Here is a 16828-nt window from a genome sequence, read left to right on the forward strand (position 1 = left end):
CTCCTCCTCCTCCTCCTCCTCCTCTTCCTTCTCCTTCTTCCCCTTCTTTTTTTCTAAAACCCTGCTGAATTGCATTGTCTGTAAAAAAAGAATTGCATGGGTAGAAAACCTCTTGAAGAATGTGAACTGTGGTGATATTTTTTTTCTATTTTGATCTGACAGAGCCTTGGTCCTCTTTATGCTGACCGTCTATGAGTGTTTCAGCAACAAGTCAGCTGGGGAGATCTTTGTGGTGGAGAAGAAGCTCTTTATGTGAGTGGTGCAGTTGTGAGAAGGATCACTGGTCTGGGGCAACATCTAGAAATGGAACAAGGAGGCCATGTTACTGTTTACTAGTGCCTTTTATTTTCATTCATTTATTTGTCTAATTGGCACATTTTAAATTGTATGTAGTTGTGCATAACATAAGCTTTAGAAATATGTGTCAGAACTATAAATATTGAGTAAAGCTTGGCAGAGGTGAGATGAAAAAAATCAAGATGTGACCTGTTAATAAGAATAAGCATTTTCAAAGTTAAGATATGGTTAGCAAATCCCAATTCTACAAGAAATCAATAAAGGGGCTGAAAATGCTTTCATATTGATGACCCTCAAAGAAAAGTCTAAAAAGCTTCATAGACTACATATTGTGTTGAGTAGCAAATTTGAGAAGTAAAGTTGAGAAAAAGTGTGATCAACTTTATCCCTCAGAAATGGAAAGAGCCAAAGGCTTGTTTTTTTCGGCTGGTGGTATTTCTCAAGTTTTGCAAAGATGGAAGTGATTTAGCCACTTTGTCATGCAATTTCTTTCTGGACAGAGAAGAAGTGAGGAAGGATACTGGTAGAAAACTTTGGGATCATACATAATATCAGGAGCACAAAGATTAGGCTTTAGTGGCTGAGTCATATGTTAAAGGTGTGATCATTGAAGAAAGAAGTCTCTATTTTACCATGAGAATATGAGAAGTAAAAAGAGTGTAGTAATTTGATGTTCTACTGGGGACCTTGGAAAATAGCCATTTTACTTTTCTCACAATCAAAAGTGGGGAGAAACAAAGCCTCTTGACCACCTAGATTAGCCCCTGAAGTGCTGCTTTTTAGGGAAAACCAGTATCATAGGAGAGGCAGAGTTCATGAAGAGAGGGGAGAGACACAGATTTTGTGCACCTGGAAGGGATTCTGGGCCAATGTGGCTGCCAGCAGGAGGGAATGTGTAGTGAGAGAGGTCACAGCAAAGAAGAATGGCACTTGCAAGGATAAATGACATGGGTGTGTATCCCCAGGTGACATGGGGCACTATTTTTTTCTTTTACATTTAACGGGACACTGTCTTGTTAGGTCTTTGATGGCAGCAAAAATCTGTATAGCAATCATCTCATTTTCTGATAGCTGATTTTTAAAAATAACTAAGATATATGATGTGTGTTTTCTTCTATAGACATGAATATATCAGTGGATACTACAGACTCTCATCTTATTACTTTGGGAAATTACTATCTGAATTATTACCTAGGAGGTTGTTACCAAGTGTTTTATTTACTTGTATTCCATACTTCATGTTAGGTGAGTAACAAAGAAGTGCATCTGTTGTCTTGGATAGGAGATAAACCTATTTCTCTCTGCAAGCACATTTATTGTTCTTAAAAGCACAAACCAAGCCATGAGCTAGGGAAGAATGCACACATTATGTATTCTCAGAAGTCGCTGTCCATTGTGGACATTTTTCTCAAAACCTGACCACATCTCACCCATTAAACTGACTTATAAAACTGCATCTTGGACTGGCCAAATAGGTGAGTGGATTAAAGCACCTGCAAACAGGCACAGGGGCCAGGGATTCAATCCCTGGGCTTGCTACACTGACCCCGCCCCCAGGGTGCACTGAGATGGCTTGGGACTGGCTGTGGAAGCACGTGCCTGTAATCTCAGCACTTGGGAGGCTGTGAACCTGAGAATCACTATAAGTCTGATCTAGTAGTGAGACCCAGAACACCCTATAGACCCTTCACTAAAAATACAGAAAAAAAAACCCTGCATCTTACTGAGAGATACTATGTTTCACACACAAACATTTGAAAAAATTTATGAACTATCCTAAAAGAAAAAGATATTCATTGCTCATCTACATTACATTCTCTGTATCTGTATACATATATCTCTTTATAAAGATAAAATAGATTGGTTTGTAAATCTCTAATATCTATGGAAATATAGATTACTGTAAACCAGAGAGTATTACACTCATATTCAGAGAGAGCTAGCATCAAATACAATACAGAATCTCTGAGAAGAATATGTAGATATGGACAGCATACCTGTCCATTTCTTGAATGATGAAAGATGCTCACTTCTGAAGTTTATTGATTTATTAAAAATACTTGTTTGAAGGATGTAGACAGATACATTCATGTTATATGTTTAGGCTTCATCTCAGATTCATTGCAGCAGAATATCCATATATTTTATGGTACATGCATGGAAACACACACACATCAGAATTATCTATGTTTTACAATATAATGCACAATAATAAATATTGATAGTGCCTTAACCTGCCATTTTTCTAATAAATGTGTCCATAAAAAATTAAGCATGTATAAAGACTTGGCTCTCTCAAAATCTTTAGACCATATGAATTATACTATTTGCTCATTATAGTTTACAAAGTAGTTTATGAAATTTAGTCACATTTTCCATCTCAGAATTTTGTGGTGCTTTGTCTAGAGGGATTTATGTTATGGAGGCCTCTACCCTCCCAAAGATAGTAAAACCCTTTGAGCTCAGGAATCCCAGTCTTCTCACTAGTGCTGTCTCAGAAAATTGCTCTGACAATGTCTGGGTAAATGAACAGCTATGGCTAAGTTTCCTGTAGGAGAAAATAGGAGAATTCTGGCCTACTGTGTTTCCTGGAGCTTTTCACCTCAGGGACTTAGATTCATAATCACATAAATAAGAGCATAGGTAATATGTGGAAAAGTGTTTTTCCAGTAAATGTGAAATAGAAAATTACATGATGGCTTTATGCAGCTACACAGAGGGAACGGTGATATATATAATAGGTTCAGGGTACTTGGATAATGGGCTATTTTTTATGTTAATTAGTTTTTCTCAGAATGCTAGTATTATTGTTATATGCACAATAAACATTCCCAAATTCACAGTAAACCAGGAAGCTGAACTAATCCCTTCTTTTCTTTCTAAGGATCAAAACCAGTGCTAAAGTCTTTCTTTACCATGATTTTTACCCTTATGATGGTGCGTTATTCAGCCAGTTCCTTGGCACTGGCCATAGCAGTGGGTCAGAATGGGGTATCCATAACAACCCTTCTCATGAACATCTATTTTCTCTTTATGATGGTGAGTATAAACTGTATTACTCTCAGAGGGAATTTTTCTCCCTTTTTTCTGCACACTCATCTGTCCTATAAAACCTGCTCTGGGGATTCTGTATATGGGCCTCTGATAACTCACTTTGAAGTTCATATAAAAAATGAAAAAATATCATTCTATTCTATTTCTAGATTATAACTTTGTTGGTGGAAACATATTGCTATGATGTCATTAGAATAGTCAGTACAATCGACCATGGGTTTATGTCCATGGGTTCTGTATTCAGAGATTCAAACAACCATGAATCGAAACTATACAAAGCAAAAATTGTTTCTGTACTGAATATGTGCAGCTTTTTTCTTGTCACTACTCCATAATTTAATATAGGATAAACTACTTACACAAAATTTATATTGTTTAAGGTATCATGAGAAACATAGATTATTTAAAATATAAAGGATGTGTATATTTAAAGCATAAAGGCTATACATGAGTTACATGCAAATACTATGTCTGATTAAAAATAAGAGACTTAGGGGCTGGGGAGATAGCAGAGTAGAATAAGTGCTTGCCTGGCATGTGCAGGGTCCTGAGTTCAATCCCCAGCCCCGCAAACAATAAAAAGAAAAAAAAGAGAGAGAGAGACTTAGGTATCTCTAGATTTCCTATCTTGGGGAGGGGATGATCCTGGACTCAATCTCTCTCTTATGCTTCTGTTATATGCAGTGACAGAATGCTGATGGCATAGCCATGATAACTAAGAATATCTCAAATAAATTGAAATATAGATTTAAAATATATCACTCCTCCTTTAAAATGATAAGGGGCCTATCTATGCATACGTATCCTCACACAAAAGAGGAAGGTAAAGCATTTAGAATAATGGAAAGAAATTATAAGACTTGGTCTTAGCAGAAATATTTAGAAGGTTGTGAAAAAAAATTTAAATGTACAAGGTCTACAAACTCTCACTATATAGATTGGACTCATAGTGAGTGTCCTGTTTTTAGCTTCCTAAATCCTGGGATTACAGGCATGCACCACCACGCCCAGTCTCAGTGCACCCTGGGGTTGGGGCTGGCAACCTCAGCTGCTATGCTCTGCCTAAGCAGGCACTTTAGTCTTCTGAACTATCTGGCTGACCCATAAAATTTTTGAAGAGGGCTTGCTGAGAATTTCTCAAAATCATTGGCCCATTTCTGACATATCAGTTGTCGTTTTTTTTTTTTTTTTTAAGATTTTTTTGGCGATGTCATTGTATTTTGAAACCATGGCACCTCAGCTCTTGTGGCTTCAGTACTTCAGTATTCCTCATTATGGCTTCATGGTAAGTTGTCCTTGTCTATGGTTCTAATTAGATGACCAAGCTGGGAACTGGCTACACAAACCCTAGCTATCTCTTTTCTCTGGCAATTAGCTACAGTTGGCTGCTTTCATGAATTTTATTTTATGAGCAGTGGGTGACAATTTCCTAATAAGCTGGCTTAGCAGAAGGTTAGGATATCAGCTGGGTTTTCTTCCACCCTGAGCTGTTTAAGAGAAGTGAAGGCTGGGGAACAATCTCATAGTAAAAGTGAAAAATTGACTCATTGGTAGACAAGATATTGTCCACAAGAAAATGAGAAAGGGTAAGAGACTACAACACATCAAAAGAGCAATTACAAGAAATGCGAAAACCACAAAGCATATCCTAGTCATAGTCATAGTGACTTTAGCAAGCCAATAAAATCCAAAGAAACCTTGTCTGTCAATACACTAAATGAGATTTCAACTCCTTTAATTATAGCTAGTTGGAATAAAAACAAAAAGAAGGTTGTTGACAAAAATAAATAATATTCATTGAAGCTGAGAATTTAAACCCAGTGACACAAGTACCTGCCTGGCAAGCACAAGGTCCTGAGTCTGATTTCTGGCACCAAACCAAAACCAAAAACAATATTCATTGAACACCACTGTACTATTTTACATGTAGTGTATACAGGGTTATGAAATTGGGGGAGGAGAGAGAGATTGGGTAGTACAGAGGATTCCTCTCTTGACTAATTTGAAGTGTTATGTCTGACCTAGTCTTCTTCACTGCCAGGAAGTGAATAACTTTAGCTCTTTTGCCTTGATAAAGACTGTGAATACTAGTACATTTAAAAAATAAAAATATGGATTCAACTTATGGGTATTATTTTGATAGTTCTTGGTAAATGTTTTGAAATTTAAAACTATAGTATTTATCTTGCTTAGCTTTTTCTTGTGTTATAGGCTTTGCGGCACAATGAATTTTTGGGACAAATCTACTGTGCAGGACTCAATGCCACAGAAAGCAGTAACTGTCTCAACTATATAATGTAAGTCTGTGCTCAGTGTCCTAATGCATCTGGTACCTTCTGTGGTGTAATGTAGAAAGGCCCTTGGCTTAGAGCTAATACAAGTACTTTCAGGTCAACAACTTTTTAAAATTTTATTTATTTGTTTTTTAAATTATCTATCTATCTATCTATCTATCTATCTATCTATCTATCTATCTATCTATTTTGTAGAGGGCCTCGTTATACAACTCAGACTTGTAGTGATCCTCCTATCTCAGCCTCCCCAGCACTAAGATCACAGGCATGATTCACCATACCCAGTTTGGGGGCCAGCTTGGTGCCCAGGTCTAGCATGGCATGTGGTACCAAGCATTAAACCTAGGTCCTTGTACTTGCCAGGCAGGCACTTAATACTGCTGAACCATCTCCTCAGCCCAGGTCAACAACTTCTATAGACCTGTGTCTATATCTTTATTTAATTTTTTTTATGTATTTGGTACAGGGTCTACAGGGTCTCACTATACAGATAAAACTCATAGTGATCCTCTGTTTTCAGCCTCCCCAGTGCTGGGATCACAGGCATATGCAACCATGCCCAGTCTCAGCCAATGTCCAAATGTATATAAGTAAGTTTTAGTAATGTGATATATTTTTATTTCTTATTATTTGACAGGAAAAATGTCTATGTAAAGAGATTATTTGTCCATTCATTTTTTTTATTTGACATGCTTGTGGTGTCTACATGACAAAGTGACAAGTGACTGCCAGTGTAGTGTCCAGGCCACATGGACAGGAAAAGGCTGACCAGATGAGAATCCATTACAGGCTTCTCACTCATTTAAGGCTCATCCTTCAAGAGAAAGGAGGAAGCTGGTCTTGCTGTAAAGAGAGGATACTGGTGTTTGTAGAGCCTCTAAATCCTAGGAGCAGCAGAATAAGGGTAGCCAGTAATAATTGTGGTTGTACCAGATATTTTTAGTACCAGCTGCTTTTCTAACCTGTGCCAAGATTCTCCGTCCTGCTGTCCTCCAGCAATAACCTAAGCTTTGCTAGTCATATCATATCGCTGAGAATCTACAGTACTCAGCTGTCTTGGTGCCAGCTCTGGTGGAAAATGACTCTGGTCTGAGGCCCTCACTCCCCACTGGTCCTACTTCTAGAATTTTTAGCTTGTGCTCTGGAATGTTGTCTTGTTGGTGAGCAGAACAATACAAAGCTTTGAACACCTGAGGAAGGGCTGTGGGTATCATTGGTTACAGCTTAGAATTTCTCCATTAAAAAAAATAAAGATACTTGATAAATATTTCCTTTGAAGAGAGTAGCATTGTACATTTGAAATAAAAAAATCTTAAGAAACTAAACATTTGGGGCCAGGAAGATGGCTCAGTGGAATAAGCACTTCCCTGGCAAGTGCGAGGGCCTGAGTTCAATCCCCGGTAAAAAAAAAAAAAAAAAAAAAAAACCTAAACATTTAGTTCTAGTGTGACTCTGTAAACTTGGCTGAGTTATATAAGCTTAATTTTCCTCCTCTTTTAACTGTGCATGTATCTATATTCCTTTGGAGTATTTTATGGTTAAATAAACTATGAGGTATAAGTTATTTAGTGTGCAATTTCTAACTGCATTGTAAACAGCCAATGAGTATTGGCTGTTATATATGATGAGATAAATTGTTACCAACTTTTTGATACATATAGACTTCTTTAACTAAAGACTTAGTCAATATATTAAATAATATTTGACTGATACTAGTAGTGAAATGTATTTTTTCTTTGTTGCATTTCAGATGTTATGGTGATGAATACTTGACAACCTATGGCATTGATCTCTCAACTTGGGGGTTATGGCAGAATTATGTGGCTTTGGCTTGTATGATAATTATCTTCCTCACAGTTGCCTACCTAAAATTACTGCTTCTTAAGAAACATCCTTAAATTCCTCCCAATTTACCGTAAATTTACCCCCACATTAAAAAGCAACTTGATTTATTTTAAATATTCAATGGTTTATTTTTGTTGTGGTGGTCTTACGTTTATTTGCTATCATACAATGTATGCAACTAATCAGGTTCCTAGTTCAAGCTACTAGAAAGCTTAGCCCTAACTAGGCTAAAATTGTAGACCAGTTTGTGCACTTTTTACTCTCATTGTGATTTGTTATTTGCACTTTAGTTTTGCTTTACTCTTTGCTTTGACTACTTTATATTCATGCTACTTTACTTATACTTCGGGATATTAGTACATAAGGGAAGGGCAGGTTAGGGAAGGGGAAAAGAGAACAAATGAGAGAGATTTGTAATATCACACCACTTACTGTAGTCCATGACTTGTCATGGGTGTGGATTTCCATCATCCTCCCTAAGACAAATCTGCTTTCTCTTTTTCTGAATTGTCTCATCTGCTGAAGATCATGTTCAGTCAGTTGTTGGTCCTTACATTGGTCAGACTTGTCAAACATTCCTTCAATTTCCATATCAGTATGGATGTTCCTCCTGAAGTTACTGAGAAGATACAGATAGATTCATCCTGTGCATAGTCCAAACCAAACACAGAGACATCAAAATTTAGGAAAAATGGAGAAAGTGTTGAACAGGACTAGTTTTGATTTTATAGCATCTTCCAGAAGTACACTTGACACTGGAAAATGAGTATCTTTATTTGGATATTTGCCAGAAACACTCTTGTCACCAAGCTTTTATCTCTAGATGGAGGGACATCTTGAGGCCCCAGCAAGCATGATTCGACCCTTTGAAATATTCTTGAGGGATGCTAGCCAGTGCTTGTTCCAGACTGTCCTCTTTAGCTGCTCTCTGGCATCTGTAGCTTGGAATCTCTGGGCTCAGCAACATGATGCCTGCCTTGGAAAACTACGTTAACCAAACTACTGCTGTTATTACTCCTGATGGAAGAATGATTATGGGTAGACTTAAAGGTTTTGCCCAGACCATTAATTTAATTTTGGATGAAAGCCATGAATGAGTATTCAACTCTGAACAAGGAGTTGAACAAGTGGTACTAGGATCATACATTGTAAGAGATGACAGTGTTTCAGTCATTGGAGAAACTGATGAAGAGAAAGATTCTGCGCTTGACCTGGGGAATATTCAAGCAGAGCCTCTAAACTCCGTAGCACATAAGGAAAAATGGTGTTCATTAGACATCTGTAAATTTTGTATAGAAACTTATTCTGAGGATGGTTTTCTGAATTTTTATGTACATGTTAATTGTGAATTTTGACTTCATATTGATTTATGGAATCATGTAAATAAAAATATTTCTATGTTTTTATTGAAAAAACTGTGTGATTTATTATTTACACTTTAGTTTTGGGTTTCTTTCTTTTTTTACAGGATTTAATATTTTCTTTTTTGCCATAATTTTATTGATAAATAGCAATGAGACAGTTTCAAATCAAATTGGTAGGACAGTTTCAATTATTAACACACTGCATACATTCTTCTTAGTGGTTAATTGCTGTACAAGATGCAGATTTGATATCCTATTTACAAACACCATCAGAACAAATCATTCTATTCATTAAAAGAGTGTAACTATATATCCTAACCACTTTGAATACACAGATACAAAATGGACATTCATCTGTATACCCTTTTTTTGTTAAGTTCCTTTATTTGAATATTATAGGTGTGTAAATACAGCAAAAATGTTCTAAAAGAGTCCAGTAGCCCATAGTAGTATTGAATCTTCCACTTCACTGGCAATGTCAGAAATTGTTGACCTGAGTCCCCCACAGCTCAACATAACAGCATGGCTTTACTTCTTATATTTCGTTTTTATACTTTTCTTCTGGATGGTTAAGACCAAGGTAAAGCAGGACCTATGCAACAAAAGTTGTAGCTTTTTGATCTGAGAAGGTCAGTGAAATCCCCTCAGGAGTTATCCTGAGATCCTGTACCTCAAATTGTAGAACCTTTGTCAGTGTCAGCCATGTGGATGAGTCACGGCCATTGCTTGACCAATGTGCTCTCTGTGAAAGCCTGAGAGAATGTTTTCTCTCCATGTGACTCTCCTTAGGCACACTCTACATCATTGATCATTTTCCTCTTTGGCCCTATAATCTCCTTGATCAGAAAATTTGGGACACTACCGAGTTACATGACATCACAGTACAAGTTCTCATATGTCCTGAGTCTTAATTGACCTTAGAAGGCTAGGGCCAAAATGTTGGCTTTCCTTGCAGCCCTCCTTTTACTCTAATTTTGTTCTGCAAACTCAGGTTGTTAACCATCCAGAAGACAAGCTTGTTGTTAAGTCCCTACAGAATATGATAAAAAACATTTAAAAATTAGAATATATTTTAAAAATAGGCATAAAGAATTATATACTTCTCATGTTTGCACATAAGTCTAAAAATCTCACCATATACAACATAGAAGCAGGACAGTCCCACAATATTCCTTTTCCTGTCTCTTGCTTTCCTTCAATGCCCCCTTTTTGAACAACCATCTACCTGAGAAACATCATAGCAGCAACTGGCATGTCATGACAAGCAGCCCATATTCAGTAGACCAGAATGACAGGCACTCCAAGCATGAAACTACTATTACAAATTACCATCTGCACTTCAGTAGCTTAATTCACAGGTATCAGTATATATAGCAAGTCAGGGTGAGAATCTTTTCAAATAACTGCTAGATTAAAAAATCTTCTGAAGCTGCTCAGGATCATTGCCTTGCTCATCTTCTACATATAACAGTAAGGCTTGACATTGTCATGTTTCCTAGCTCTTCTCCTTTCCCTCTCTTGATTAGTTAAGTCCTTGGGATCCTGCTTTCCTTTTACTTGTATTATATCTTTCTATTTGTATTTCTTCTTCTGAGTTCTTACACTAGGGAGACTATATGATATTTACACATGTGTGTCTGGTTTATTTCACTTCTGAGTATATGTTCAAGTGGCATCCACTTCAATATAAAGGCTTGCAGTTTATCATTCTTAATAGCTGAATAATACTCTATTGTGTAAAAATACCACATCTTTTTCAACCATTCCTCAGGTGATGGGCATCTTGGTTGTTTCCAAGATTTGGCTATCACAAATTGTGCTGCTATAAGCATAGGCACACATATATCACTATGATATGATGTTTTCAGATCCTCTGAGAAAATTCCCAGTATACACTTTAGTTTTGCATATATAACCATGTGCACTTCATTTTATTTTTCTACTGAATGATAAGGGAATTAGAAAAACTTAGAAAATAAGTATTTTCTGATATTTTTTTGAAAGGCATATGCAGATTTTTATTTATTGATATGGAAAAGCATCTGTAATATATTACTAAATGAAAAGAAAATTATAGAGCTATATATTAGTATTCCCCTTACATGGTATATTTATATCTATGTCTATATATTTTTTATTTTATTGATATATTTATGGAAAGTAGTTGAAAATTTCAGGTACATAAATCATGCATATAATAAATAAGTAGTGCAAGATGTGTATATTTCTTTCCAAGATTTTATAGAAAATCACCAGAAGGTAAATTTTCTGATGAAACAAATCACTTAAGTTTATCCCACATTACTAGTAGTATTGTTAGTGCCAGTGTTCTTAAAAGTTGCTCCTAGCACTGAAAGATGTAAGTAAAAATGTGTTTAGTTTATTAAAGAAAGAATACCAACAAAGTTTTAATAAATTGGATTAAAAACTATGACTTGAATATTAAAAATGATAAAGAGAGTTAGGATTGGTAGAGAAAATGACAAAACTTTTGGATGACCGATATGACCATTATGAAGGTAATATGAACATAGTAATACTAAATTTTAACAGCATATAATCTGAAAAATTGACTTTGTATAGTCTTAAAAGCCACTGTAGTTGCTAACTCTTAAGAATTGGGAATTTTTAATGTCAGAGTTTTTATTGGGCTGGGGATATAGCTCAGTGGTGTAAGTGCCTGCTTGGCTACCCTCGAGGTCCTGAGTTCAATTCCTAGTACCAAAAGCAAAAAAAAAGTTTTTGTTGTTTTTCTATGTGAGTAAATAAACCTTGGGTTTATGTGAAAGCAGTGCTTAACTTTGCCAATCACTTTCCATGATTAACTGTTTCTGTAACTCTGATTATGGACATAAACTTGATAAATAATTCATAGAAACAAGAGTATAAGTAGCATTCAAATATTTAGGTAATCCAGGTTAGTTCACAAAAATTTGTGATGAAGAAAATTGAAAAATAATTGCATCTTTGTAATTCCAAGAAAATTTAAATTTTTTTAAAGTGTCCCAAAATTTATAAGAAAGAATGTAGACATTTAAAACAATCCCACTGTCATGAACATAAATTCAGGTTTCTCAGCTATGGTACAAGCTAAATGAAAAACAATTAAAAATCCAATAGTGTAGTAATACATTTTCATTCATTTGCCATACTGACAGTGCAAATACAATTCTGGTCTAAATGTACAGACTCCCCCAAGCCAACAATGTACAGCTTTCTTTGTCCTCCATGCTGAGAGATGTAAAAGCTTAAGGGACAATTAATACCAAATGTATACGCTTCAAAAACCATTTAAGTTAAGGGCATCCCCTAATTTTAGCCAAGGTACATCTGAATCACTTACAATAATGTGAAATAATTTTTTTGAAAAATAAATTTTAGTTGAACAATTCTGAAAGGTATACCAGAGGAATGGCAGGTTATCAGTTTAATGTATAGGCCAATTTTGAGCCCATGTCCAAAATCTAAAATTTAGTTATGTATCCTATGCTGAGAACTTTCTATCATATCAGTAACTATGTTATTAAGTAAAAGAGACTTAGGTGAAATTATTTTATTATCACAATTGCTGTATTGTCTATGACCTCAACAGCTCATGAAAGTCTGGGAAATGTCCATGCATAAGAATAATCCCTCAGGTGACTTGAAATTGCCCCATACTGTGGTATATTATCAACCCATAGTGAAGCCTTAAAGAAAAAAAAAAAAAACCAAAACAGGTTGGAAAAATGGGTCAAAGGAGGCAAATGTAGCATCTGCTTTTAGAGCTATCAACTCGAATTCTCTCAATTATGAAATCTTGCAGTGAAGTTATTTTCTTTTTCAAAATTCAGGTGATGACATTTGTTTATTCCAGATCTGGCATTTTTTCATCATCACTGTCTTGTGAATTATCATCTGCTCCATCTACTTCTGGTATATCTACCTCTTCACCACCACCCATGTTCATCATCTCAAAGAAATGACCAAAATTAGACATGTCTTCATCAGAATGATCATCCCAGTCTTTCCAATTATTGAAGTCCACATTAAGCCAACTAAGCTTTGCACTTTCTTTTGTCAAACTAGGCCATGACTGGCCAGATTCTTCTTTTCATATACAACAAAAAATTGACCTGTCTGTTCGTCTATGCTTGAAATCACTTGGATTAATACAACAAAAATGATCAATTTCATTTAAATGTTTAAAATTATCACTTCCTCCAAGACAACTGAAAGTAAGTTTGGATTTTAAAAATTTATATTAGCATGTTTACGGTCTTCAACACAAAATTCAATGAAGATATAGTCCCTGCAATCATACCACTTTGCAGATGCTGGCTGCATTGTGAACAGGACAGGTGGATGGGCAAATGGGTGGGTGGGCCTCTTACTGTGGCTGCTAGGGAATTGAATCCTCTCCAATAAAAACTCCCTGCATTGGGCATTGTGCAGCCTCTTCTTGCTGCCCTCAGGCGACAGCAACAGTGGGCTTTACATGAATTCCCTCTTAAATTGTTCTTTAATGTGAAAATATTTAAGATAGAGGTGGCAAACTTTTGGTAAAGGTCCAGCATATGTATTTGTAGCACATGTGGTATGTCACATGTACTCAATTGCACTACTGTAACGAAGGTAGTGTTAGGCAGCTGAGTATGGTGGTGCACACCTGTAATCCCAGAAATCAGGTGACTGAGACAATGATCATTGTGAGTTTAAGACTGCTATAAAGGCAGGTAAAGACCAGCTTGAATTGCATAGTGAGACTCTGTCTCAAATCAAAAAAAGAGGAAGATTAGATATAAGTGTTCAGGGGTCATACCTGAATAGTCACAGCTGTATTTCAATAAAATTTCATGTATACAAACAGGCAGCAGGCTAGATTTGTCCTGGAGGCCATAGCTTACTGAGTCATGGCTTAAAGTGCTAATTCAGTAAGAAGAAAAGTTGCCCACCTTATATAAAATCAAAAAAGAGCTTCTGGAATGGATCCTTTCAGAATCAGGTGTTTCATAGACATTTTAAAAAATATTTAAAACTCTACAGACATAATTTTTGCTACCAAAATCCTTGTTGGAATTTTTTCTCTTGTAGGGAGAGAAATGTTTTAGGTTTTTCATAGGTGATAAACCATGATCATCTTAAAATAACTTGATTAATGTTCTTTGCAGTCTGTTAGGATTAGGTTAGCCAGTACAAAGCTAAATATTTGGCTTTGTAGTATAAGGTTTTATAATTAATTTAATAAAATTAAAATGATTCAAAGTTCAAAATAAATGGGTTTAGAGAATTACAACACAAAAAAGAGAAATATTCTTGAAATTTATCAAAGTTTAACTTGCTTGCCATATGGTAAAGACTCACTAAAATGTCATAGTTTTATTTTTATTTTATTTTCATTTTTATTAATTTTATTGAGAAACAGATACCAATGAGACAGTTTCAAAACCGATTAGTAGGACAGTTTCAATAATTAATACACTGCATATTGTTGTCTTCTTAGTGGTTATTCATAGTACAAGATGCAGACATGCTATCTTGACCAAACATTATTAGTACAAATTTTTCTTCTCATTGAATTAAGAGAAAGTAGCTGTATAACTATCCTGTTTTCTATATAGACATACAAAATGGTCCTTCATTTATATCCCTTATTTTGTTTAGTTTTGCCAGGGATGGGTAGTCCATTGCCATTTAAATATTGTAAGTGAGTGAATTCAACAAAATAGTCCAATAGAGTACAGTAGTCCATAATAGTGGTGGGTTATCCATAGGACTGACAATATCAGAAGTTGTTGATGTGAGCCTTTTACAGCTCAGCGTATTAATATGACTTTACTGTTTATAGCTCATTCTTATACTTTTCTGCTGGATCGTTAAGACCAAGATAAAGCAAGACCTATATAACAAGAAATGTAACTTTTGTATTTGACAAGGTCAGTCACATCCTCTCAGGACTTGCCCTGAAGCCCTATACTGCAGTTTGTAGATCCTTTGTCAGTGTCAGCCACGTGGATGACTCATGGCCATTGCTTGACCAATTTGGTCTCTGTAAAAACCTGAGAGGATGTTTTCTCTCACATGATTGTCCCTAGGCATACTCTACATCATCAATCACTTTCCTCTGTGGCCCCATAATCACTTTGATCAGAAAATTTGGGACATAAGTGAGTTACAGGATATTAACAGTACAGGTTCTCTCATGTCCTGAGTCCTCACTGACCTTGAAAGTCTAAGGACAAAATGTTGGCTATCCTACAGCCCTTCTTTTTCTCTAATTTTTGGTCTGTAAACTTAAGTTGTAAACAATCCAGAAGAGACGCTTAATTATATTATTACCCTATTACATAGGCAGTTTAGCTTAACCTGACTATCCATCTTAATATCAAACATATTACATATAACATGGAACAGGTATTTTCTATCGTTTTGATATATTAAACTTTAAATCCTTACAAACTGTGAAGAAAAAAAGAAACACATATTTTTAAAAATAGGAATAGACAAATACATATTCTTATGCAAAAATTTTAAAATCTAACCATATACAGCATTGTAGCAGGACAGTCCTATGACAATTTTTTCTTGTCTCTTGTTTTCATTTATTACCATTTTTTAAACAAACATTTACTTGAGAGACAGTATAACAGTAATTGGTATGACATGACAAGCAGTACATATTCAGAAGACCAGAATGACAGGCATTCCAAACATGACCCTAGTATTACACACTGCTATGTTCAGTGCAGTCTCTTAGTTTACAGGTATTAACATATATATTTAGTCAGGGTGAGAATCCTACCAATTAACTGATAGTTTCAAAAGCCTGCTGAAGCTTCTCAGGATCATTGCCTTAACATCTTGTGCATATAGATGTGTGATTTTGCCCTGTCATGTTTCCTAGCATTCCTCCTTGTCTTCATTCTTTAATTCTTAAGTTCTCGCTTTCCTGTTAATTGTGGTATATGTTTCTATTTTTATTTCTTCCTATAAGTTCTTACACTAGGGAGACTACATGATATTTACACAGGTGGGTATGATTTATTTCACTCACGAGTATCTCTCCAAGTGGCATCCACTTAAATATAAAGGCTTATAGTTTATAATTCTTTATACATGAACAATACTTCATTTTATAAAGATACCACATCTTTTTCATCAATTCCTCAGGTGACAGGCATTTTTGTTGTTTCCAGGATTTGGCTATCATAAATTGTGCTGCTATAAACATAGACACACATATATAACTATGAAATGAAGTTTTCAGTTCCTCTGGGAAAAGTCTCAGTATGAGGATAGCTGGTTTGATTGGGGTTTCCAGTCCTAGGTTTTTAAGGAGTCTCAACACTGATTTCCATAATGATTGCTCCAGTCTACAGTCCCACCAGCAGTGGAGTACAGATCCTTTTCCCCCACAGCATCTCAAACATTACTTTTTGGTTGATTTCCTTAATGATAGCCATTGTGAAGAGAAGTCGGCCATAATTCTGATGGGATTTCCTTTGAATGTGATCTGCTTCTTTTCTCTAGTGGCTTTCAGTATATTATGCTTGTGCTGAATTTCTGGGATCTTGACTATTATATGTCTCGGTGTGTTTTTCACTGGGTTGAGGTTACTTTGCATTCTGTATGCTTTGGTTACCTGAATGTCAGATTGTCTCCTCATATTTGGGAAGTTTTCTGCTATTACTTCTGCCCATATTTTTTTAATGTCATTTGTATTGACTCCTTTTTTTCTCATTGATGCCTATTATTCTCACATTGTTCATTTTTGCATCATCTTGCATGTGATGGATTATTTTTTCCTGCATCCTAGTGGATTTTAAGAGATCCTTTCTTACCTTATCACTAGCTGCACCACAGTCTTAAAGATCTGAAACTCTGTCTTCACTTTCACTCAAATGGTTTTGCAAGCTTGTGATTGAGATTTTAATTTCCTCTATATCTCTTTGACTCTGCTTAATGCAATCTATTTCTTTCCTGTATTGCTCATAC

The 16828-nt window shown here is 35.6% G+C and overlaps 1 protein-coding gene and 2 pseudogenes across 1 annotated transcript in view; 2 read left to right on the plus strand and 1 right to left on the minus strand.

The window, feature by feature from the left end:
* The window catches only part of LOC101587879 (ATP-binding cassette sub-family G member 2-like), a 65537-nt gene extending 57217 nt beyond the window's left edge, over positions 1-8320 (plus strand). The window contains exons 10-15 of the mRNA XM_004640650.2: positions 163-252; positions 1418-1542; positions 3182-3336; positions 4547-4636; positions 5563-5648; positions 7396-8320. Of these exons, the coding sequence (XP_004640707.1) occupies positions 163-252; positions 1418-1542; positions 3182-3336; positions 4547-4636; positions 5563-5648; positions 7396-7543 (694 nt within the window). The 3' untranslated portion in view covers positions 7544-8320. The remainder of the gene's footprint in view (positions 1-162; positions 253-1417; positions 1543-3181; positions 3337-4546; positions 4637-5562; positions 5649-7395) is intronic.
* A 49-nt stretch (positions 8321-8369) lies between these two features.
* On the plus strand, positions 8370-8845 carry LOC101588277 (annotated as a pseudogene).
* Positions 8846-12637: 3792 nt separating this feature from the next.
* LOC101572463 lies at positions 12638-13180 on the minus strand (annotated as a pseudogene).
* Positions 13181-16828: the final 3648 nt, after the last annotated feature.

The sequence above is a fragment of the Octodon degus genome, unplaced genomic scaffold (assembly GCF_000260255.1).
Source record: "Octodon degus isolate 3935 unplaced genomic scaffold, OctDeg1.0 scaffold00125, whole genome shotgun sequence".
In the NCBI taxonomy this organism is placed as follows: domain Eukaryota; kingdom Metazoa; phylum Chordata; class Mammalia; order Rodentia; family Octodontidae; genus Octodon; species Octodon degus.